We start from the raw sequence: 25,832 nt of genomic DNA, 5'->3' as shown, positions 1-25,832 counted from the left end.
CGTGCTGCCAGGGTTCAGAGCGCTCTTTTAAAAGATGTGCCCCACGGATTTTGACCACTGCTCCTAGTACTAGTTTAACTGAGTTATGACTCTTTATTTCACCTTAGTCCCCAGACTTCTAACCTGAGAAGAAAGAGAGGAGGAAAACTTTGTACTGGCTTCCTGACAATGGCAGAGAGTGTGTTAAACCAGTGTAAAATTCAATTAAACTGTCTAGCCAGGTTTTTGAAGCTGAAATGCAGACCCTTTCTGTTAAGCTTCTTATTTTCCTGTGACCGACACCGGTGGATGCTGGGTTATGCCAAAACCAACAGTCTGTAAAGTACCTTGTTTCATGCTCCCAGCTGATCAATATTTTTATTTTCCAGGCTTGCCCAGAAATCTGGAGGCAGTATCACCTAACGGTGAGTAAAAACACCTTTTTATTTTCCTCAGGACCCAGCCTATTTACCCTTCTCTGAACTGCTGACCATAAAATATAGACAGGCATCTTCTGCAGCCAGATAATAAACATCTGGAGTGTTTGTACTGAGAAAGCAATAATACACCTTTCCCTCTCTCCTACTCACTGCCTGTCCTTTATCTTCCTGTTTTTAAAAAATTCCAAATGATTTTTATTACTCATATCATTGAATGATTATATCATGATGCTCTTATATTTAGACTATATTCACTAAAGGGGAAAAATGCTAGAAACTATAAAGCAGGGTAATAACTGAGTGTCTTTAGAAAATTGTGTTACCACAGTCCATAAGCATACAGCCCACAATATCATCCATTATTTTTCTGCTTTTACTGAGATATTATACATTTTTAAATGACTAAAAAAAGCTTAAGTGTACCTCCCTCTCATAGGACAGTTCAACTCTCCTGTCCTTAAAACTCTTGACTTGTTTGAATTTTATAATACATGCTTAATAGTCAAATTATTTAATTCTAATTTATTAAGATTTTAGTCTTAATAAAAGCAGAAAACAACTGAAATGATGCTCAGTATTATGAAGTCAGCTCACTTTGACTCTCCAGCTTAAACAATGTCAGTAGTTCGCTGTTGCCTTACTGTTCATTCTCAATGTGTTAAATTGAGCTGAGAAACGGTTTCTTTTAATTACACAGTTGTATAACTTAACATTATTAATAGTTGTTGGGGTTTACTATGTAAAGGGTTTTGTGTATAATAAGGCAGGTCAGAAAAGAGAAAAGGCACTTTTTAAAAAATGTACCTTCATACTGCTTTCCTCTTCTAGAAATAAAAAGTGAGCCAACAGGTAGACTCATTTCCCATTGTCTGTCCAGGCCACAGAGCGAGGGATAGTATCTGCATGTAGGCTTGTTTAAAACTTTAGTGTTATATTAAATAAAAGTCATGTACGTGTCTATAGTCTATACATACATATAACAAATGCAGTCAATGGATTATGTTTGTGGTATTGTAGCAGTTCTTTGGTAACATAATATTGGTTAAGCCCTTATAGCCTGAACCTGGTGAGAACAGAATCGTTCTTATACTTCTCAAGATCACAGAGTCTCTGTATTATAGTGCAGCAGTACTCATTATTTTTATTAAATAATATCATAGTAGATTTGACTTTTATTCTTTTAGCTTTTCCACTAAAGAATTTTATGTGACTATTATTACAGGATGAAAATTAGCTTCAAATGTAAGAGAAATACTTAAAGGTTTGTTGAATATTTTTTAGCTTTTCAGAAACAAATTATAAAAAGAATACAGATCTTTTAAAATGAAAATGAAATAAATTCACCTCTATTAGAATATAATATATCCTATCTGTAAGAATTACAAATTCAATTTGAAAACTTTCCATTCTGGAAACCATTTTCTTTCAGAAAATATTGAAGTAACCATTGTACTTCACAACTACCAAGTTTCAATAAACAATGAATTACTATGTAAGAATAACTATAACACTAGTATGCTTATAAATGTGTAAATACTTTATCAGTCCATCTAAAATATATCATTTTCTAATTATTTAAATTGCCTTATCAGTATATGAACAATATGAATGCCTGCCTGTAATTAAGCAGTGTTAAATACTGAATGAAAGCAAACTGCATGCTGATTTTAAGCCATCTTCAGCCCTTTTACTAAGCGATGGACTGCCATCTATTGACTCAGAGTAGCCCTCACATGTGAATGTGGCATCAGTCACAGCAATGGCCACAGAAGGAACTAGGTTTGAAATGCTACTGTGTATTCATTTCAACCAGCCTGCTTGAAGCTATGGAACAGTCTACAGGTCATTGTGGTGTGTTCCTTTCTTTTATAACCAAAAAGTGTCTATTTCTAACCCCAGTGAACTGTACTTCAGGGTTAGATTTATTTTAAAAGTTCCGTTTAGAACTGTTAACATCTGAGTGTTTGACTTGCTGTTGTGTGGTTCCCAGCTGAGGAGACTGAATGCTCACTTCCAGAACAAGTACACTTTCCGCAGCTACAAAACCAGCCTAGCTAGAAAGCCTCTCTTTTATAAGCATGTAAGAAGGATGGTGATGTTAATTAACATAAGTAGACTGGTGAAATTTCAAAACTTCCTTAAAATACTGTGAAATAAGATTACAAAAGAGAAGTGTTCATTATTTCAGTAATTTCATCAAAGGTAAAATGAAGTCTCTAGCAGACTGTACCTAAATAGAATAGCTTTTTTTTTTTTTTTTTAACAAACTTGAGTTCAATACATTAATAAAAGGCAAGTCCATCATTCCAAAAGATACACACTGATAATAGGATTCCAAAGCACATACCCAGCACAGCATGTGGCTTTACTGCTTTTCTTTATACATTTCAGTGACTAATAAAAAAATATATATATACCTTGTGGTATCTTTGTTGATCTGGAGACATATGTGAGGGAAAAATTATTTAAAAATTACATAATTTCCTGCAATAATTAATACTTTTACTTCCTCAAAAAAGTTAGTTTTTAAATGATTTAATCATATAACCCTATTCTTTACATTGAAACTTCCCCTTTCAGATTTTTAGCAGCCTTGACTCCTAAGTATTCTTTTTCTTCGTTCAAATAACTCCCTATCAAGAAAGAAAGTCCCTTCTCCCATCCCTTCATTTCTTATCGTAAAAGCCCTAGGCTAATATGGCACCAACAGAGTTTTATAACCAATAGACATTTTACCTGTTAGAAGGTATAATTGGATATGCAGTAGACATTCTTAACCTGCTTACTTAAAAAGTAATCAGAAAATTGTAATTTGGAGGCTCTATGTATTAAGAACCAAAAAGGTTAATGCACCTTTTATGTTAACTTGGTGCTTGGACCTCTTTGTATGGACTTCAAATGTATTACAACCATTCTGCCTCTTATTTTAACTAAAAATTTCAGAATAAGGAAGTAAATGTAATATTTATACAAGGGTTAAGTTTTAAATGTTTATTCATAATGCTTGGAATGCTTAGAATTTACACTTCAAAAATGGAAATATTTATTAACTGTGCAATAGAGAAGAGAAATAAATTTCCTTGCTTTCTTTCTGGCCCAGGGAAGACTTATGGTCAGGATTTACTAGTAATCAAGAATAAGACCCTGAACCCACTGAATGTCAGAGTATATCTTACAGACTGAAGTCAACAGCATTCCATTTCATTTTCCCATTCCACATTCTCTCCTTATCTGCAAACACCAACTCAGAAGTATATTTTCTGAGTTTTCACAATGTGAATTTTACACCAAATCAGAATTTTATCATCTAAAGAATTCTATGCCATATGCCGCAGAATGGTACCCCAAATATCAACAGGCTGAAAGCTAACTTTAGAACTGCTGTTGCGCAGTCCAGGAAGAGAGAATAGGGAAGTGAATGTAGGTGCTGAAGCTACAGCCATTCAAATATCTTTATCTTGGGATTGAGGGGTAAATCATGATTTTTAACTGCCTAATGCTAAAATGCCTTGTTTTTCTTTAAAAATCACTTAAAATAAAAAGCAAAACATTTTTAAAAGTCAGCCTCAATGGAGAATTTTTTCTATTCATTTTTCAAAAGGAATTTCCTATTGATTTGGATATGTTAGGAGCCTCTTAGCTACCTAAGCAGACCTGCCCACCCTTGAGAATACTGTCCACATGCTGCTTAACTGGAAAGGCTTTGTTCTTTCCTGTGGTTGGTTGCATCTGTTGGTGAGTGAAACAGCCCAGGTGTGTGTTTAAGAAAATAGGATTGGTTGGGCATTATCTTTAGAATTGCCCATTCCAAAATAGAGTGAGGTCTAGTTCACACTTTAAAAAACCAAAAATTTTGTACCGTTTTTAAGGGCCTGACAGAGAGATTATTATAAACAACACTCATAAATTCATTTGGTAGTTCGATCCACCTTGCCAACTCCCAGAACCAAGAATATTCATGTAAATTATAGGAGTTTTTCTCTAATGCTGCTGTGTCAGTGTTTTGATTAACTAAATATTGCTGTTGAAACACTGTATCTGTTAAATGTCAGAGATGCAGTTTTATTTAAAATCCCCCTCAACACTGACACTGTGCTAAAGTTAATAATGCACTCGTGGTCTGGAGCTTGAGAAGGCACCTGTCCCTTCTGTAGTGCTTTGGTGATGGTGTTCTTACAAGGCACTCCACAACCAGGCTGCTTCACTGTACCTTCAAATAGCTTGGTATCTAAGAAACAAGATTTGTTTGTTGGTTGGTTGGTACTGGGTCTGAACCCAGGGCTTTGTATATGCTAAGCATGAGCCATGCCATTGATGACATCAATGGTAACAGACAGGAAATACATTTGAACAGTAACAGAATTTTTGAAGATCTTTCACATGGAAATTTTATCTGAAATAGTTTAGTATTTAATATTTTAAGTATTTGTTCTGCCGTTAATGTCATAATTATGATAGATTTTTTTAACTTAGTATATAAAAAGTAATTACTACATTTAAAGAGTTAAATTAACTGATTTTTTTTTTTTTTTAAGTATTTCACTGACATGCCAGAACTAACCATTGAAAGCAGTTAGGGAATGCACTTCCAAAGAAGGTGAAACCTGGAATTGTCAATCTCAATAACTGAGATTCATTTTAAAATAAATATAATTTGCCCAGTTACCAAAAAGCAATTTTCTAAAGCTCTTCCTATGAAGGAAGTGGAAAAGCATGGACACTGTGCACTAGTAATGCGTATTTTTTTCCTTTCATGTCTCTTCACGTCATCTACACATGTTTAATTTTTGAGTGAAGGATATAATAAAATAATTTAAATTTGGGTATAATTTATTTTTATTGAAGTAATAATATTAGTGTTTTCTTACTTTGAAGGAAAATGAGGTATCCATTCCTTCAGAGATTTTTCAGCATACTTGATTTTTAATATTTTAATTCAAAAGTAATTTAGCTTGGACAGGAAATCAATATGGTCTGTTTTATACAGGCTTGTGCTTGCATAAACAGACTTGAATTCTTCATGGTGGTGACATGATGTAGATCTAAGCAGTTGTGATGGTGAAGCTCAGGAGGTGTGCCTCGCCTGTACCGTTGATGGAGGACATGAGAAGGCCTGGGCTTTGCCACTTCTCAATGTCTGTAATCACCTCATCATTCGCTTTCATACTTTTGTTCATTTTTTAGATAACAATACTGCCCAATAATAAATTTGATCTGAAGATTGGCTTAATCTGAAGATCTACTATAGTTGTTGGTAACTTCTTTTTTCATTTGATTTTTAAAAGGTCTCTGTGCTTTTTGACCTGTCCCATAATGGCTGGAGGACTTATGTACTCACCAAATGAACTTCAAGTTTATTTCTGCTTAAAACTTGAAAGAAATCCTTGTGCTCATTCATTTTCTATACTGTTTTTCCTGAGGATAACAGAAAGGTAGAAGGTTACATTCAGACATTTTATTATCCTTTTTCCCCCCTCCCCACTGTGTTCACTTGTGCTTACAAATGAATTATATTTAATCATTATAGGAAAGAGTTGTTAATAATTAAATATATAGCAATTCAATTCCACTTCTAGGTGCTTATATTTTAATATATGGCACACTTTGATTTTTTTTCTTCTGTCTCCTTAGTAAAACACATATATGAATCATGTAACCCCAGAGAAAACTATTCTTTATTACTGGGAACCCTGCACTTTGAAAGAATGCTACTTTATAATGAAAGTGAATTTAAATAAACCCTTAAACTAAATTTTTTCAAACTTATACTTGCCCACCATATACTATCTAATACCAGAAATTATAGTTTTCACATCTGAAATGTTAAGCAATTTCTACTTTGTCAGGTTACCTACAAATCAGAACAGAGAAATAAAATGTATAATTTTAGCATATTTGAGTGGCCATTTTTCATATAATAGGTGATTTATGCCATTCCTTGAAAATACATTCCAAGCAACTGACTCTGTTGTGTGCTTCTCTGGATATTTCAGTGCAACAATAAATGTAAATAAGGTGTACAAACCAATGTTACTTGCATTAATTAATTACAGTTAGGATGAGCATAGTCTTTAAGAGTGTGGGTCAGTCCTTTGAGTGACGAATCAGGAAAGTACCCTTGACCTCTCCACAAGCAGTGTCTCTGAAACAGCTGTGTTTTGTTATTACACTTGCTTCTGTAATAAACAAGTTAAACTGACTTAAGATTTCAAAAACACTTTTTTAAGTGACTAAAAATTTATGAATTACTGCTCAGATTGATCTGACTTCAAACTTGAAATTCATTGATCATTTAACTCCCTCATATATTAGAAAGTCAAGGGAATTATATATGAATTTATACATCTGTAAATATTTCTTCCAGATATTTGAGGATTGGCTCTTAAGTAATGTCAGTAATTTATATGAAGAAAAATGCTACAAAGTCATAAGGAATTGAACAATTAAAAGAAAGCTTGAAGACTTATATTTATATGCGTGTATGTATGTATGTAATCCAAATATACGTACGTACATACATACCACATACATGCATGTATATGAGATTAAATTATACCTTCACTTTAACTGACTGGTTTACCAATATATGAATGGATCCTTTTTCAGAAACAAGAGTTATTTAATATGAGTGTTCAGAAGTCTATACTAGTGAAAATAATTCATACATACAAACACACCCATCAGTTACTCATAAGGCCACCAGGTTGTTTTGTTTTTGTGTTGAGTCAGGCAGTTCCTCCTGCCTTGGCCTCTTGTTACTGGATCACAGGCATAAACTACTATGCCCAGCTTTATTTTCTTTTTTTGAAAAACAAGTATGTATGTGTACACTATTTATATTATGCATGTACATGTGTACACACATAAATATAACTGAATCTACTAGATGTATTGTAAGTCCATCTTTATAATTTTGCAATCTCTCTGTGCTTATAAATACCCACTTGAGGTTTTTGTTTGTTTTCTTTTATGAGACTAGCCTGGGATGGCCTTGAACTAATGATCCTCTTGCTTCAGCCTCCAAAGAACTAGGATTACAGGCATGAACTATCATTCCCAGCTAAATACCTACATCCTATGAATATGCTAGTATACAGATATTTGCAATTAGGAGAACTAAGTTTGGGGCTGTGTGCTAACTTTGTTTATAAAATAAAGTCTCTGTGTTTGTATGTCTTGGATCTCTGACATTTCCTTTGTTTTACAGTTGTACTACCGTATTTTTTAGAAAAGTATGCTATGAAATTTGGACAGAAGGGCAGGCATATCGATGAGTTAATGTTCTGTATCACAGTATAAGGAAAAGAATGCCAACTCAGGGCTGTGCTCTGGTTCCCAGTTTGATTCTTTCATGTAGTATGTACAGAGGTTGTGGTTAAAATGTCTAACTCGGAAGAGCCTCAGTTCTCTCTCTCTGAAACCAGTGGTAGTGCCTGTCTCTCAGGACTTAATGAGTATGCAGTGAGGTAACTGCCGTACTTTACAGCTCTCCTCATAACATGTTAAACCAGGTAAGCTCCACACAGCAAGCCCGCGGCACCTCACCTTGAGATGGGCTCTGTTCCTAGCCCAGACTCAGACTGCTGCAGTGAGGAGCATGGACCAGCCTCTTGTTGGTCTCCTAACGTGTTTCCTTCTTGCAGTTACTGGAGTTACAATACTCACAAGCTGTTCTCCTTTGCTTAGTACTTATACTTGTCTTACTTGTTTCGAAAAATGTAGGTGAGTAACTTCTTTTTTTCTTTTTTCCCAAGACAGGGTCTTGCTATGTAGCCCAGGCTGGCCTGGAATCGCTATATAGCCCAAGCTGGCCTGGAACTCGAGATCCTCCTGCCTCAGCCTCATGAGTGCTGAGATTACAGGCGTGCGCCACCACGCCCGGTTTAGGTGAGTAACTCTTAATTAAGTACAGCAAACAAATTATTTTCTTAACTTGATTTACCTGAAAATCAGCAAAAAATTTAAGATTAGATCACAAAAGATTTAAGTTACTTCCTTTCCTATAAAAATGACGATGTAAAGTACATATCATATATACAAATGCAATGCATGTTTAGCACTGGGTTTAATCCCCAGCATTAAAAAAAGCAGAGGTAAGAAAGGGAGAGCGGGAGAAAGATAAGTGATGACATCACTTCGAGATACATGGATTAAGCTACTATGTGCAGAGTTTTTAACTGATAACTTCAATGTCCTGTGAGTAGTTATTGTAAGCAAATTATATAAATCTTTCTAATGAGAATAATATGAAATCAAACAGCTCACAGCAATTATAGTATCTTATACAAGAAAGAGAGGGATTGTTTTAATAAGATAGGAAGGGAAACCAAAACTATACCAGGGTTTTACACTTGAGGTAAAACTACTTGTGCCTGCACATCACCGATGCCACAAATGAGCCAGAGAGCGTCACAAAATGTGAGAGCTGGCTGAGCTCTGCAGTCTCCCAGCTGTGCTCTTGCATGGGTTCAGAAAAAAACACAATGCCAAATTAGACACTCTCTCAATGTGTGTGGTAGGTATGTGCCCGCCAAAGAGCATTCCTAGTCCAGGTTCCTTATTTTAAGACAAGCAAGGACTAAGACAGAATGTCTTATAAAAACAAAAGACCAAAACTGGGAAGATGACTCCGTGCTTACGGTCACTGGCTGGTCCAGAGGACCTGGGTTTGATTCCCAGCACCCATGTGATGGCTCAGAGCTATCTGTAACTCCAGTTCCAAGGGATCCATCACCCTCTTCTGGCTTCTGTGGGCATCAGGCATACACAGACATAAATGCAGGCAAAACACCCACACACTTAAAATAAAATTTAAATTTTAAAAATGTAACTCTAAAAAAAAAAAAAAAAACAAGACTACCCTGGGGCAGGTCCTTGAAAACTGTGAGATTTTCTGCCTTTGTGACTGATGACTAACAGTATTCAGTAGAATAAGCAGGCTTGGGAGGAGAAGTCAGATGGAGTTACAGTCAAAATGAAAAGCTTGGGATTTATTTGGGCTCCCATGTGTTAACTAATAAATACAATAGAGCTATGGTTCTAATCTATAGTTATCAGTGGCGGTTTATATAAGTATTTCATATGGTTGGAAGATATATATTTAACGTGATTTCCGTGCCTTACACTCTACCACAGTAAACCTGTCGATAAAAATATCTGTGAATTCACACATGTGTGTATTCTTTTCTGTCCCTTCCCTTATATCCTATCTCTACGCCCTCCTCAACCCTCCCCTACATCAAAGCTTGTGGTCCTTTCCATCTGTGTACTAAAAGGTTTCTTTGTAAAGCAGGCCATTTGTCCGTCATTGTTTGGGGTCCAAACAGTGGTAAGACACCCTGTCACTGATCCCGTGTGCTATGAATGGCAGCTCCTCTCCGGACAATTGGTGGAGGGGCTGAGAAATATTCCTGAGAGGATTATTTAACCTTTCAATTTAGAGGGCACAAAGCCTAGCTGATTAATGAACTTTCTGATGGGTGCCGATAAGCGGATCTATTTCTTTATTTCCCCTAAAAGTGATTCCTTCTCCTATCCATATTACTATAATCTTAAACATAAATGTGGCAAATCGATTAAAAAACTGCACTAAAGAGTTTATCTGGCTGGCAAACTGAAGGAGCTAAATTAAAATTGGTAATGACAGCAGTGGCTCAGCCTCATATATGGTTTTTAAATGCACTGTGTATTTTGAAGAGACTTATTCTCCAGCTTGCCTGGTAATGACTGCTTTTGGTGCAGTCTGGGGCTGGTTTCTGTTATCCCCACCTCATGCCCCCCCCCAAAAAAAATGAGTTGTGTTATCTGGATGGCTGCAGACACATGCGCACCCCTTCCTCACTGCATGGGCAGACAAGGTCGATAGCATTACAAGGTATTTGTGGCAGTGCTTGTTTCAGCTTTCAGAGCTGCCAGTTTCCAGGCAGATTTGAATTACAAAAGAAGAAGCTGGCATGAAAATTGAAAGGTTTTATCGGCTGGTCTGAAGCCTCATAGCACATTGCTTATTTATGCAGTCCATTTGCACCAGGAAATATAAAAAGGAAATACATTTTTAAAATAAGGCCATAAAGACCCAGATATGTTTAAGATGGCAAATAAAATATAGATACCTATAATATCTTTCCAGGAAACGATTTTCACTTAATGTTGCACATTACTTCAGAAGAGCATTTATGTTGCCATCATAAATGTGTGTGTCTGTGTCACTATGTAGGTAGTCTCTGGGGATTAAGAAGGAAGCCCTATGCTAACTTACTTTAAAATTAAAATAGACGGAGGGATAGCTCTGCAGTTGGAGAGCTACATTGGAAATATTTAAATAGGGTGGTAAATTAAACTTAAACTAACATTTTTGCATTCCATGTAAAATTAGCCATGGCCCAGTGAATAAATGCCGCTACCTTTAGAGAAAATTGGGATGCTCTTTAAGCCAGGAATATTGGGCTCACTGGGGAGCACTGCTGGGCTCCTTACTGTCTTGCATATGCTCATTGTTCTCTGAGCTTTTCTTTCAGTTTTTGTTGTTGGGGTTTTTAGTGGGAAGTGCATCATTCACAGAAAGGCTGGAAAGCGGTCAGTTTAATAGCTCCTTCTTACAAAGCTTTTAGGTATAGCCTGTTGTTTCGTTAATGGTATAAATATGCAACTCCACTACTAAAATTTATGCCAGTAACATACATATTCATCTTACTTTAACAGTTTTTTGCTTACTGAGAAACGATACACCCATGTAATGTCTTAAACTCTGATTACATAAAATGAAGGCATAAATACATAAGCATTTGGAAGTGCAAGGCCTTGACGAGTTACTGGTTTTACCATTGGTCACTTGCAACCCTTTCAGCCCATGGGTTTGTAAAACTCAAGTATATTCAAGAGCACAGTAGGGAGGAAGTTAGATGTATTTTGGAAATATCAAGTCAGTAAAGCAACACTCTTACTTTGCTTCAATTCAGATGAACAGTGTTCAAGAATCCATTTGCCAATAAAGTAAATTATTCTCAGCTAAACCAAAAGAGGTACAATTTTTTTGTACTTTTCATTTTTGCCAGTGTCTGGTACCAGTCTCATACTGTCTTGACCTCAACTAATTACTTCATGTAGGGTTTTTTTTTTTTTTTTTAGCAGAAAACTATCAAAAGCATACATGCCTGCTGCATGCTAATGATGTGCTGTACATTTTTTTCATGAATTTTCATAAGGATTTTTCTACGTAGCATGTGTGGTTTAATGATGTAATCACCCGATAGACTAGAAAATGCTCCAAAGGAGACGTTCCGGTCTGTTGTGTACATAATACATGTTTCAAAAATCTGCCTAATTAAGGAATTACCCAATGAATTGGGAGTCTGTTGGATATATGACATAGTTTTAACACATTAAAAAAAATATGCATTACTATATATAGTACTTTCAATACTTTTTAAGGGTATCGAAAAATTAATAGTAATGTTTCCTGGGATGCAATAGTTATTTTTCTCAGTAAGAAAAAAAATTAAAACTTTCATTAAAAAAAACACTGTCTTAGCTGGAGCAAAGATTTTTCCCAATATCCTCAAAGAAAAGTAATACTGTAAATATTTACGAGAACATGGACCAGGAGAAGGCCTTGTCCAAAGCCATAATGGACACAGGCCTGGAGTTGAGGTCACAGGTGGAGGATCTGCCACCAGAGACACCAACACCAGAAAGTGTTAGCCTGCACACTGCCAGTATACAGGTTCCCAGATGGTGCTTCGTCACAAATTCAACCCTGGTTTCCAGGGGGAAAAAAATCCCTGCCCAACTTTTAAAGTTCCCCTTCCATCCCTCTGTGCCCCAGATGATGATGACAGTGATGCTCATCCTTGTCTGGATCCTGATGATCTAGCTACTGGGTCAGAGGAAAGGGCCCACACCTGTTCTTCCCTGCTTACTTGCTATAAACTAAATAAAACAGAGAAGAGACCTCTGCTCATTACTGGGTAGCTAAGAAAAGTCAGCATCACTACCAGGAAAGAAGTATATTTAAAATTCAAACTTTTTCTGCTCCAATGTCAAATAGATGCCAGAGGATCACTCCAGCTAATGGACTTTGAATGAGTGTCCCTTTGGATGGGATAACATTTTATTGAGAAAGCCTATTTCATTTTGGGGTTAGGTTTTTAAAATATCAGTATTAAGGAAGGGGTTGAATATTAGTTTGTTGAAAGAATAAAATTATTTATAAATAGTTGGAATGAATAAGGTTGTTCTCAAATGTGAAAATTACATCATTTTAAGAGATACACATGCAAATGCAACATATTTAGAAAGATTTGAGCTAATCTCGACTTTCCTTGGTGTTGTATTTGATTATACATATATTTGCCCCAGTCATTTAATATGCTTTTTAAAATATGTTCATATGAAAACTGTCTTGATAAATAAAAACATATGGTCTTGTCTTTGAGCATATGTATGATTATAAAAATAAATCCATTTTTTTCAGTCACAAGAGTAGAAAATTCCCTTTAATTAGTAAAATTGATTGCATATCCTGTATAGTAATGAGCTTCAACTAGATGTAAGCTCTCATTGGATCAAAGTCAGTTTAGATAAGGGCAGCCCAAGGTCACAGAGGGAGATGCCCAGCAGGTTTATTTGCATAAAAAATTACTGTTAGAAATAGGACACTGAGGCAGCTCTAGCATTTTGATCTCTTGGCCTTTGTCATGGAGATTCTTAGTAGTGAAGGGAGTAAGGCCAGTGTCCCAGATAATGATTAACTGTTTTAATGGCATTCATTCATTCATTCCACACTAACTATTCATGCAGAAAAAAGGGTTATGTAAAGTGACATTAGAAGAAAATCATTTGTAATCGGTGCATCAGGCTGCACTTGGAGGAGACATTAGGAGTGAATCCATGGCGTGGTCGGCTTATGCTTTATCTTCTGATATTTACTGAGTTTACTGGTGCATGAAAAGCTTTCAGCAAGAATAGCAGATGGGATGGACCTTTCATAGGTAATGCTATCTACCAGGTTATTACTTCTATATATTGATAGTAAAGTAATCTCCAAGATATCACCCTACAAATATAGATTATTTAAATGTCTGTAACCAAAAAAAAAAAAAAAAAAAAAAAAAAAAAGCCTGCTTTCATAAATAGTTTATTTGATATCCATTGGGTCAAAGTCTTTAGAAACATTTTACTTTCAGAAAGCCTTAACAAAACTATGTTCACTCCCTCACATAACTCTTTGTCAATAGTACAGGCCCAAATGACAGAACCCTGAATCTAGAGCTAATCAGCTGACATACTCCGCTTTAAATTGGACTTTTACTGTTAATTTAAAATAAAGAAATGCACCAGGAGTGGTGAAGTACACCACTTTACACCTTTAATCCCAGCACTCAGAAGGCAGAGGCAGGCAGATCTCTGTGAGGCTAGCCTGGTCTACATAATGAGTTTCAGGACAGCCCTGGCTAAATCCATATGGGGAGCAGAGGGGAGGACATGTTCTAAGGCCTAAGTATTGAGTCAGAATTTTATATTTCCAACTCTTGAAACAGTATAAAGACTTGTCCAGTGGAAGTCATTATTGAGTTTTCACTACTGTATTCTAATATAGAAGTGTGCTCTAATTAGGTAAGATCTAGGCTGATTTTATTCCTATTAAGTCCTAGTACATGCTAGTTATTAAAATGAGAGCATGTAGATAGTGTTTGTCAAGTCGTTTACTAATTAATTATTGTGAAACAGTGTAGAATTTCATAACAATATAAATACTGCTGCTATTTTTATTAGTAATAATGGAAGTTTTCAACTAGTGACATTATTCAGTTGAATGAACATCAAATGTTTTGCTCTATCCAGAGGCATAAATGAACATTGAGGCTGTATTTGATATTATTCTCTAAATAAAATAGCAATTGTCAATATGAAACATGCTTTAAAATCTTGATTAAGAAGTATTTCTTTATTTCTGGTACTGGAAGGCTGAGTTCCTCTTCTCTGTACATCACTGATTTCCTCCTGGTTTTCCAAGTTTGTACCATATTGTCAACATGAAGTATATCAAAGAAACTATTATTAATTATCCAAGCTTTTTAGCATATCATGGCATGATTTTATAGGTTTGCCCTTGGAGATATAAAAATTAAGTTTCCCAAAGTATCTAATTTTTATTAACAATACCTAAAATTCATAAGGTTTTTTTGTGAGTCATGTGCTCTACATATGTATTAACTCATCATTCATTCATTTGTTATGTTTACTGAACTTGTACCATACGCCTAACCCTCTTCCAGGAGGTGAAATCCAACAGTGAGCAACTTCCTCCTTGCCTCGTGGGTAGGGTTGGATTGAATAGACAAATAAACTACTTAGTATGTAAGATGTGACACCTTACCTGGTGGATAGGGTTGGATTGAATAGACAAATAAACTACTTAGTATGTAAGATGTGACATATTTTGAGGGGAGTAATTTTTTGTTTTGTTTTTCAAAAGAAAGGGGTATAGGGAGCATCACTTGGAGGCCTTACCAGGATAATGACTACCTTGTAGCTGGTTTGGAACAGTGGTGCTAAACTCTCGATGGAAGGAAGTTTGTATAGAGTGTTCAGAGAACGCTGAAGAGGCCAGTGAGGTGATGAGACACACCGAGGCATGCAGCGAGGTTACAGGGAGGGAAAATGTGACCCACTGTAAGAGTCTTGGTCTTTACTGAGTGAGAAGAGAAGTTGTTACAGTTTAGATTGAGAAGTGGCACATTCAGAGTCACAAACCAGAAAGATGACCTTGTATTGAAAATAGGCTACAGAGACAGGGGCTTCAAGACCAATTATGAGGCTCTGTTAATCATCCAGCGATTGTACAGGTGGAGTAAGAAACGGATACACCCTGTAAAGCCCATCTACCTTAGTGACAGAATGTATTATATATCTACAGAAACAAGAGAGCCACTTGTCAGCAGAGATGTGCCTTTTAAGAGAGCATTTCTTATTCTGGAGGTCGGTTCCATTTATCATCAGCTACACACCCTGCTAAGTTGCCAGCTGGTTGCTGAGTACCTCCCTACCTACCTACTATTAGCATCCAGTCCTTTGCTGGCTTTCCATGCCACTTAAAATACAGACAGGGCATTTCCACCTTTGGTCTTTGATGACCCCTCCTCACCTTCTAGAACCTCCTCTTCCACACCTGCTCTACTTCAAGGTACAGGTTTTTGTTTTGTTTTTGTTTTTTTTAAATCCTCTAAGATGGCAGGCTTGTCTTTGCCTTGGAACTTTGCCAAGAATAGGGTCAGTCAGCACACTCAGATGCTTAATTTTTTCCAAATTGGGGTCCCCACCAGCAAATCGGTCTAAGTCATCAGCAGTGACTCATTCACTGTCTTAATCCATACTACTTATCACTGTCTAATATTTAATACCAGACCTTAGGATGGTATCTGACATGGATTCTGCAGTCAATATTTGTAATGAATTGCTGAAAATGTATGATACTTATGCCATGTGCTCAGGACTCTGACAGACATGACTGATGGAACCATTCTTGGACTTGGGTTGTATTCTACTTGCTCCCTTCCCTTCCATTCACAGTCAGGTTTCTTTCACTGTTTGTACTTAGGACAAAGCCATTACAGTCTCTCTTCTGCCCCATCCACTCAAATGAAATTGCTTTCAACAACAGTTTCTAGTTACCTACAATTTCCTGACTGCTAAATCCTATGTATTTCATAGGCTTCATCTTGGGTCATAACATGTCATTAACTTTTTTCTTCTTCTTTCTGGTTTTTTGAGATGGGCCTCATATAGCCTGGAGCTTGCTGTGTAACTGAAGCTGGCCTTGAATTCCTGACCTTCCTGCCTCTACCTCCTGAGTACTGGGATTACAGGTGTGTGCCACCGTGCCCAAACCATGAATAGCTTTTAATAACTTCTTCCTTTAAAAAAAATTACCGTATCTCTTTGGGTTTTGTTTTCTCTCTGTATAATCACAGCTACAGTTTTATTTCATATCAAAACAACAGCCATTTTTTTTTTGAGATAAGGAAAAATATTACTGTGTAATAATTTACTAACTTCCTGGTGCTCCACTACCTAAAAGAAAAGTCTAAACCACTGCAGTGACACTTGCCTGCCTATGTACATCCCTGTTAAAATCTATTTAATAGTTTTTAGAATAGTTGTGTTTTTCTTATATCCTAACTGGTAATAGCTGAGGCTATAAATTCCTTTTTGTGTACCATGATCATTTTCAGCAGAAAAGACTGTTGGGGTATTGTTTTCCTCAAATTTGATGATGACTTGTTAGCTTGATTGGATTAATAGCAATTAGGAACTTAGTAAGGCACACCTCTTGGTGTCTGAGGGGTAGATCTTTGGCTCTGACCTAAAGAATGGTTTAAATCATTAACAGAGTCAGAATTTGAATAGATTATTGGGAGGTTGGTGGGGCTGTTTGTATATTTGGAGAAAATCAGTTAAGGTTAGAAAGGGTGTGTCCTTGGAGGTTTTGTCTTGCCCTGACATCTTCCATTACTGTTCTGCTTCCTGTCTGCCATGCTGTGAGCTGCTCTACACACCCTCCCACAATGATGCAGCTGTCCTCCCTTGTCCTTCCTGTCTGCCATGCTGTGAGCTGCTCTACACACCCTCCCACAATGATGCAGCTGTCCTCCCTTGCCTATTCGTTGCTTGATCACAGCACTGAAGAGTAACTAGCAACCCAGCTTCCCTTTTTAAGACATGAGAGCTAAAGTAAGGTTTTGAGAGATTTTATACCTATACACTATTTTTCTATATCAAAAACTTCCCCTACCCCTGCAGCCCAAACCACCTGATTGCAACATCACGTAAAAATGATAGTAGGCAGGCTAGCACTCTTTGTTATAGAAGTCCAATAAGCATGAGAAATAAATTACCAAAGGGCCCATCTGTGCCTCTTCAAGCCTGCAGAAAGGGAGCAAATAAGATTCCATTTTCCTCCCCTTGGGGAAGTCCACCACCTTCTAGGGGTTTGCTCTGTCCTTCTTTCTGCATCTCAGCTAGCCTACGTGATCAAGTTGCTCCCATTTAAAACTCCACCAACTAATTCTTCCTCCTAAATACTCCCCCTTTTATCCTGTCCTTTCTTGCTCATGCATCTCAAAATAATAATATATACTTTCTCCCTTTATTCAATTTATATTCAATTTCTTAACATTTCTTATTGTGAAATACAATGTACGTGCTGAAAATGCAGAAAACACATGTAGAATTTAATAAATTAGCTGTGTAACACACTTTTTTCTCCATGCTTCCCTTCACTCCTACCCTACTCTCTGCCCTCCCAGGTTCTCACAGTAAGCCTCCTGTGAATGGTTGACTTGTGATGGCAGTGTCTCTGTCCCGATGTTGCTAGGCTTCTGTTGTACTTGGCAGTGTAGGTCAGACCTTCCTTGAAACTTCTTTAAGGCCTGGGCTTCTGTCCTCCTGTGTCTCCTTGAAGCCTCCTTGAGCCTTGAAGCCTCCCTTCTCTGTTGCTTTCATGAGCCTCTGTCTACCCCTTACATGTTTTTGTTTCCTAGGCTCCAGCATGAGCCCACTAAACTCTAAAAAGTAGGATCACTAAGGGTTCTCTTACCTAAGAGCTCTTTTAGAAAGGTTGAGGTTTGGGCTTTTTCCTTAACATGTATTAAACTCTCACAAATATTTATGTTGCAGACCAAACCTGGACCACCTAAAAAACCAAAGACCCCTTCTGGACAATCAGCATTAGTGTATTGCTACAACTGTGCACAGAAAGGCCATTATGGACATGTAAGTTTGAGTGACATTTGGACATAAGGCATATTGTCAGGGAGTGGTTGCTGAAAAATGAGCTCAAAATGAATAAAACTCGGAACATTTACTATTTATAAGCTAACCTTCAGTGGTAAGATTTGATGTATTTTCCACTAATTTTTAATTTTCCACTCCTCCCATTTCTACCAAGAATAACTGTCGAGGCGTATTCCTGTAGTTCTTATAAATATACTGAAAACAAATTTAGCTCACAAGGTTAGTCTGACCAAGAGTTCTCCCACCTTATATTGACTGTTACTAGACTGTTTATTGGGTTTTCGGCTTAGTTCTTCAGCTTTCCCTGATACAACATTCACTTAAGTCTTTGTCATGCAACCTCTGACATTCAGTAATAGAAAGACAGGTTACAGCATTGACTCACACACCTACTCCCCAAGTGCCTAAATTCCCTCCTGGCCGATACTGTGCCAGTCCAAACTGAAAAGACAAGCTGTGGTACAGGTATGAGAGCAGAAGAAGCTGCCTACTGTAAGGTGTGAGTGTCCTCTAGCCAGTTGCCCCTCAAACATGAAACAGTAGCAGCTCATCCCAGAGCTAAGACCCAGTAGGAATAGGCTTCTCACCCATACGTTGTGGAAACCATGAAGTCAAAGAGGAAAAACAGTGGCACAAGAAGTAGAAATCCTTGTGCAGGGATTCCCATTCCCCACATAGGCTCCTGACAGCCTAGAACCCAAAGTAAGCAAGTCAACCAGGCCCTGTGTCGGGAGGAAGAAAACCCGCAGAGACTCAGGACTCCTCCACGGCGATGTATAGAGACAAGTGGTAGAGTGGGTAGTATTGCAGACTACCTTTCTTAACTCCAGCTAGGGCACCTTTCTAGTCCAGACCTGGGGAGTACCACAAAGTCCTAGTGACAGAAGGGCTAGGAGAAGAAAATGTGCTATGCAGAGCCTGTGAACAGTCGAGTTTATCTTCCATGTTCAGGAACCAGGGTGGGTGACAGGTAGAATATGAAGCTAGGATGAAGCTTTGACGCTCAGTGGTCATTTTTACTCTGTTCATGATAACCAGATGGTTTAACTACTCTTTTTTTCCCCCCTCTGGCATTCAATCTTTATCTCCAGAGCAAAAAAGTTGTACAGCACTGATACTCAGATGCTATTTCTAATGTGATCAAACCCACTAATAGGTAGCAGGATCCTACAGTATACTTGACTTCGCTTCTGTAGAATTCAGATTGAAAACCTAACTAGAGAAGATTCTTTTAGGGAATTACCATCCTTAGATCTTCTCTTGCCCTGTGCACACCAGCTTTTAGGAAACAGACTCATGTTAGGCATCCACTGCCACACACATTACACAGGTGTTTAATTTATGTGCTTGCTTATCTCTTTAAAGCAAAAGAGTATACTTTTAGCATTTATGTTTGATCAATTAAAGAAAAACAGTTACAGTTGGATGCTTCCTGTTTACTAGTCACTGCTGCTAATGTAGATGGGAATATCAAGAGCATTTGGAATTTATCCCCGAAATCTAGACTGAGACAAATTTCAATTTACAGTAAAACAAATTTGGCGGCCATAGTTGAAGGAACTCTAGATTATCCAGCACTAATGAAGAAGATCATTGGTGTGGCTAATCCAGAACAGAAGATCAATTATATAGCCAGCTATCAATTATCTGTGTTAATGGAGGAGACCAGTGATGTGGATAATCAAAATATAATTTACATGTCGCTTTGGAAAACATTTGTGATACGATATAGCTCTGTGTAGTTACATCCGTCTAGACAGAACAATATCCAAAGAGCAGGCTACCCCAGTGGTGAAAGATGTCCAAGCCCCTCCCTGTCAGTTTCAGAGATTCAGCCCTCAGATGGTGTTATTGAATCACTTCACGTTGCCTTTCCCTAATTCCATTCATTCTAGCTAGAGAGGCAGGGACAGCAGTAGGCACTGAGAAAAAGAGGCTGTTCCAGGAGGATGTGAAAAGGTGAGGGGCTGGGAGAAATAAAATGGTATGTTGGTGTGGGTACTGACTCAGTGTCTCACGATTGCTAGGACTTCAGTGTAACCATAAGGTGATTCATTTATTGATTTATATGGTGAGTCAGCTAAATTCTGTATGGGTATTTCACATACCGTTGAAGGCATTCTGATTTTCTTGAATACTTAGCTAAGAAATGCTAGCATTTGTAAACAAACTTCAGGAAAGATGATAGAAGCAGACAGGGGAGAAAGTCCCAAAGTACAGCCTTTCTGAAAGAGAGATGTTCCACTTCTCGTGCTGCATCCATTGGCGTCCGTCACCTAGTATGTAGAGGAATAGTTAAAGACCGAGGTGGGGCAGTCGACATGGAAGACCAGTCACAGGAGAAACGAGTGAAAAGATGATCTCAACTTGGTTGAGGGAGCAAAGAAAAGAGGCTTCTCAGAATTACCCAGGAACATTTTCCAAGTAGATCCAGCCCACCACCCGCCTCACATTAGACCCCTTAGCCCAGGGACAAGGGGGACAGATGGGAGGCAGTAGAGGGGAGGAGCAGGAGGAAGAGGGAACAGGGCAGAGGGAGCAAAGAATATGCTCAGGATATGACATGCACTCATAAGAAATGGTTAGGTAAAAAGACTCACTGCCCTAGTAACTAGTGAATGTTGGGTTCAGATAAGCCGGCCAGTGTGTCTAGAGAAAGAACAAAGAGCTAACAGATTACAGCCACAGCTTGAGGCTACGAAGAAGAAAAGGAAGGAGCATTTGATGGGAAGGCTGCTGGAGGAAACAGACAAGGAAGGACAGATAATTCACATAAAGCCAGTGAACTCCAGAGGACAAGACAAATGGAGGACAAGACAGATGGAGTTGGCACCCATCCCTCAGTGCTGTTCACTCAAACTGGGGAAGGAGCTTAGCAGAGAGTACAAAAAAGAAAAGGGTTCCTTAGTCAAGAAGGGGAGAAATCCAGGCCTGGAGGAATAGCATAGATGCATAGTAGGGCTCTTGGGTTGGGTGGTCCAAAAGACTACTCCAGCAGCCATTGTCTGTGGTGCTAGTGATGTAGGACTCAGCTCTAATCAGTGGAGCCCAAAAGCTCGTGGAAAGGTTTGTTGAGCATTGCAATCTTGTGATGTCATTCTTTCAAATACAATTGTAGGAGTGTACAGAAAGACGAATGTTTAACCAGACGTTTCCAACATCTCCGTTCATCTACTACTATGATGACAAATACGAGATCCAGCAGAGAGATCGGAGAATAAAGCGGAAAGTGAAAGGTTCGTCGTTAAAGTTCTGGTTAGATCAGTTTCGCAGTGGCTCCCGAATTTATACTTTTTTATATACTGTCTTTGCCTATTTTGGAGGTCATTGGTTAGCACCAAAAACATTTTTAATAATTATAAAAACTAAAACTTTCTTTAGCTCCAGAAACCAAACTCTACTTCAAAAATCCTATGTTGTAATCTAGTCACAATATTTTTCTCAGAGCATTTCAGAAATTTCCTAGGAATATTTTACCTGTCTATGCAAAGAGTTAAAAGATTCCTTTGGAGTTTTTCTACTTGACGAATAATTATTTCCCCTTTGTCTAACATTTTTCACGAAACAAAAGGGTTTCTGGGGACTTCTGGGACTTCCCCTGCAAAGGCTGTTCTTACAGTTGACCATTGTGGCAGGGTTCCAGTCCCACAGCCACCTCTGTGCTTCCCTTCACCTCAGTGATTAAGAGCACTGGCTACTCTTCCAGAGGACCTGAGTTGGAGTCCTACCACCCACATGGTGGTGACTCACAGCTGTCTGTGACTTCAGCTCCAGGAGATCTAACACCTGTGGCCTCCATGGGCACCTGCCCTCATGTGCACAGGCCCACATGCAGACATGCACACCTACACAGAATTAACCTAGAATAATAAAGAATAACATTTTAAATCTTGTTTCAGTCCATTTTCTCTGTCTTTGTTCTTCCTTGCTGTGGGCAAAATGTGTTCCCAAGTTACCTTTCCTGTTGTGTGATAAAACAGTTGTGTGTTTTTCAAGCTGTTCTCTGAATTCTTTTCTGACTCAGCATTTTTAACTTTTCCCCTTTTGGCTTTAGACTCTCTTAAGTTCAGTCCCTTTTCAAAACGAGCTACTTCCTACCTGCATGACTTATACACTCACCATGAAATTGGTGTCAACTGTAGAGAAATGACAGCCTATTGAGAGGCACTCAGTCACTAAACTAGAAAGAGTACCCAAAAAAGGCATGACAGTGTCAGCTCTGAATTGAAGGGTGTGTGACTGGACATATTTTCTTTATAATTTATGGGATTTTTTTCAGGTTTTCTACAATGAGCATTTACAAATTATACTCGGAAAAATCATTTTTTTTCTTTTTAGTTAGCTTTGACAACTCAAGTACATAGCCGTTTTGAGGCTCGCTGTGATCGTGGGAACTTCTTGTTTTGTGCTTCAACTTTTAAGCTGGACATTTTTACTGACCACTTCTGTAATAGTCCAAGGTTCTGTTAGTTTTCACATTTCATTTTAGCCTCAGCTACCACTCCCTGCTGTCACAAGCATTTCTACCCAATGCTCATAATAAATATGTCAAGTCCTAACAAGGTGCGGCGTCATTTGGCGCTGAGAGCTCCGAAGTGTGTGTGTGCACAGGAGCACGTGTGCACAGGAGCACGTGCACACAGATCACACCCCGCCCAGCAGCCTTTGCTCTGCAGGAATAATGTCTTGGGCAGTGTGGCACCCACTCACAGTGGGGTGGCCAGGCTTGTCCTCAGGGGGTAATGTCACACGAGACCGTCCAAAGGCTGTTCTCTAGATCTTGCTTCACCTTATCCTCTCAGGCTGCCCCTTCATCACTGGAGGCATTAGAAGCAGTCAGACGTGGCTTTTTACCCCCCGGGCTGAGAGAATGACCAGGCCTGCTGCTCTAGTCTTCTTTGTTTAACCTTGTAAACGTATGTTCACTGGATTAAAGAACATAAATGCTAAAGGGCTCTTCAAAACACTGTATTGGTCACATTTCTAAATGTCTTCTAAGAATACAAGAACTCTGCATGGACTAAAGAGGCAAAATACTTTTATGTCTTCCAGAAATCCAGAAAAACGGAGATTTTCCCAGGCAGTTCAAAAGACCACACATGCAAGAGACAGATAAGAGGGGCCACCATGACATGAGAAAAAGCCATTCCTCGAGGAAAAGCAGCAGGTGGCCTCAAGAAAATAAAGAAACCCGCAAGGAAAGGACCAGGAATAGAGAAGGTGAGAAGCACAGGTGGGCTCACCGGCGTGGTGATGTGGATGAAGACTTCCCTAGGGGCTCGAAAGCTCACTCCTCGGGCAGTGTTGCAAACCAAAAGCCATCCAGGTCCCGTCACCATTCATCCCATTGCTACAGGCTGAGAGAAGAGCGGCTTCTCAGAGAGAGCAAGCGCAGCAAGCTGAAGAGGAGGAAACACACGGAGGAGGACAGCAATGATAACTCACTTCTTATTAAGCAAAGGAAGAAAAAAACGAAGCTGTGAGGTGGTTTCTGACCTGGTTTCCCCGTTAGACCATTGTGGCAGCATTCTATTATCTGTTAAATAAAGGGAGGCTTTGGGTTTTGATTGCTTAATTTCGGCCATATCTAGAGTTGCTGAGCGGAGGTCACAGAGAACTCTGTTCTATGTGCGCAGGCTATTTATTAGGTAGGAGGGCAAACTTGAGTTTCAGCTCCTATAGAAATTGTACTTGAGGTAGGAAAACTGTCTTTTTAAGAAAACCTTTTTTAAATGCTTTGAAAATTACAAGCTCTAAAGATATAATTCATCTACAATGTTTGAGGACTTAAAAGCGCATTAGAAGAGAGATTATTACTAATAAAACAAATCACCACCTTTTTAGCATTCTTTTTTTTTTTAAACACTGGAAAATCAATGAAAATCCAAATCCAGCTTTGTTTGCTTCAGAAGCTGTTGGAATCTTTCTCTGGACAGAATATCAAAGGCTGGCTGTGAAAATGAAAATGTCACTATTGATACCTGGAGGAGACAGAGGAGAGGTAATAGCAGAATTCCCATACAGGATCTGCAGTGTGGGTGTGCAAGACAGATTCCTGAGACACATAAGAGGCATCCTCAAACTTTAGCATAATCACAGTGGGACTGTTTTTACCATTTCACTGCTATAGTTCAAGAAATCGAGATAAATATTACCCACCTTAATTTGTTTTCATGGATCTTTTTAAATACCACAAAGCTATTCAGAATCTTTTGTACTCATGAGCCTTTTTTACTTGTGAAAGCCTAATGTTAGAATAAGAAAAAGAAAATGCCTGAAACAGTGAGTAAATGTGTTTGCTGTTACAAGAAGTCACTCTAGTCTAAAATCCACCATAATCTGGAATCAGAAGGGCCTTTGTCTAGAGCTGGAGAGATGGCTCAGCAGTTCAAAGTACATATTGCTCTTCCAGAAGACCAGATTTGGTTCCCAGCCCAGGTTAGGCAGCTCCAGGGGACCCAGCACCTCTGGCCTCCATCGGCACTCACATGCACAATACCCACACACAGAAATGCACATGTGCACATAATTTAATAATTATAAATTTTGTTAAATGTCCTTGTTGTCCAAACACAAGCTCTCTGACAGAATGAACTGGTATGAGATCAATAAAATATGACAATTTTTGTAATGTTGATTCTAAAATTTTTATCTTACTCGTGGTTAAGTATGCAACTGTTGTGTCTATAGTTGGAGCAGCTGTTACCTTTGGAGAGAACTCTCTGTTCCCAATGAACCTTAGTGTAAATTGTCCACACTCGCCCTGGTGCTGTTCTGCTTCCTGCTGAGGTGATCAGGTTTGAGTCAGGACTGTATAGAATGACGTCAGTTGAAGGAGTTTGGGCCAGAGGTAAGAAACTGGAATCTCTTGGCATGATGCTGGGCTTAGAGAGTTCTCTCTCGGGGTGGTTATGAGCACTTGCTGCTCTTGAAGACGAGGCAGAATCCTTTCCCAGCACCCGCACGTGGACTTACGGCCATCTGTTACTCCAGTCTTGGGATCTGATACCCTCTTCTCCCCTCAGAGGGCACCAGGAGTGCACATAAAGTAATAAAATTGTTTTAAAGGATAAACAATGCAAAATCAGGTGTTGGGAATAGGTAAATACAAAATTGTGGTATGGGAACAAAGGAAGTCAGTTAATGGAAGAATGAAATTTGAAGACTCGTGGGACATGGATAAGGTCACTGGAATCTAGACATGGTTGTACATACCTGTAATCCCAGTACCCTTAAGCCTAAAGCAGGAGGGATTCTAAATTAGAGGCCAACATAGGCTACACAGCTAGGTGCTATCCAAGAAAGAAGTTACCAGATATAGGCGCCATCTCCAGGATGAAAGTACAGCCCAGACCCACATCTTACAGTAGATCTTACCATTTTAAAGAAGCAACCCGTGGTTGTAAAATGTGGTTTACATATCATGCCATGCAGAGCTCTAGGATAAAGCTGGCTGGTGTATGATTTGGGTCAAAGTTTCATTCTCTTTCCAGAGAGAGGAGTGCTGCACATGCCCACCATGACAGTTATCAAGCAAAAGGCTTTTTTAAATATAATTTATTTTTGTTTTATGTGCATTGGTGTTTTGCCTACATGTATGTCTGTGTGAGTGTGTTGAAT

The 25,832-nt window shown here is 38.4% G+C and overlaps 1 protein-coding gene across 2 annotated transcripts in view; it reads left to right on the top strand.

Moving 5' to 3' along the window:
- Zcchc7 (zinc finger CCHC-type containing 7) overlaps positions 1-24,843 on the top strand; it is a 192,357-nt gene extending 167,514 nt beyond the window's left edge. For both annotated transcript variants that reach the window (XM_052718355.1, XM_052718356.1), the window contains exons 6-9: positions 369-404; positions 18,096-18,191; positions 21,331-21,448; positions 23,265-24,843. In XM_052718355.1, coding sequence (XP_052574315.1) covers positions 369-404; positions 18,096-18,191; positions 21,331-21,448; positions 23,265-23,695 — 681 coding nt within the window. In that variant the 3' untranslated portion in view covers positions 23,696-24,843. The remainder of the gene's footprint in view (positions 1-368; positions 405-18,095; positions 18,192-21,330; positions 21,449-23,264) is intronic.
- The last annotated feature ends 989 nt before the right edge of the window (positions 24,844-25,832 follow it).

This window comes from Peromyscus californicus, unplaced genomic scaffold (assembly GCF_007827085.1).
Source record: "Peromyscus californicus insignis strain IS unplaced genomic scaffold, ASM782708v3 Scaffold_5__1_contigs__length_169319896, whole genome shotgun sequence".
NCBI classification, from domain to species: domain Eukaryota; kingdom Metazoa; phylum Chordata; class Mammalia; order Rodentia; family Cricetidae; genus Peromyscus; species Peromyscus californicus.
This window is presented reverse-complemented; position numbering and strand designations above follow the sequence as displayed.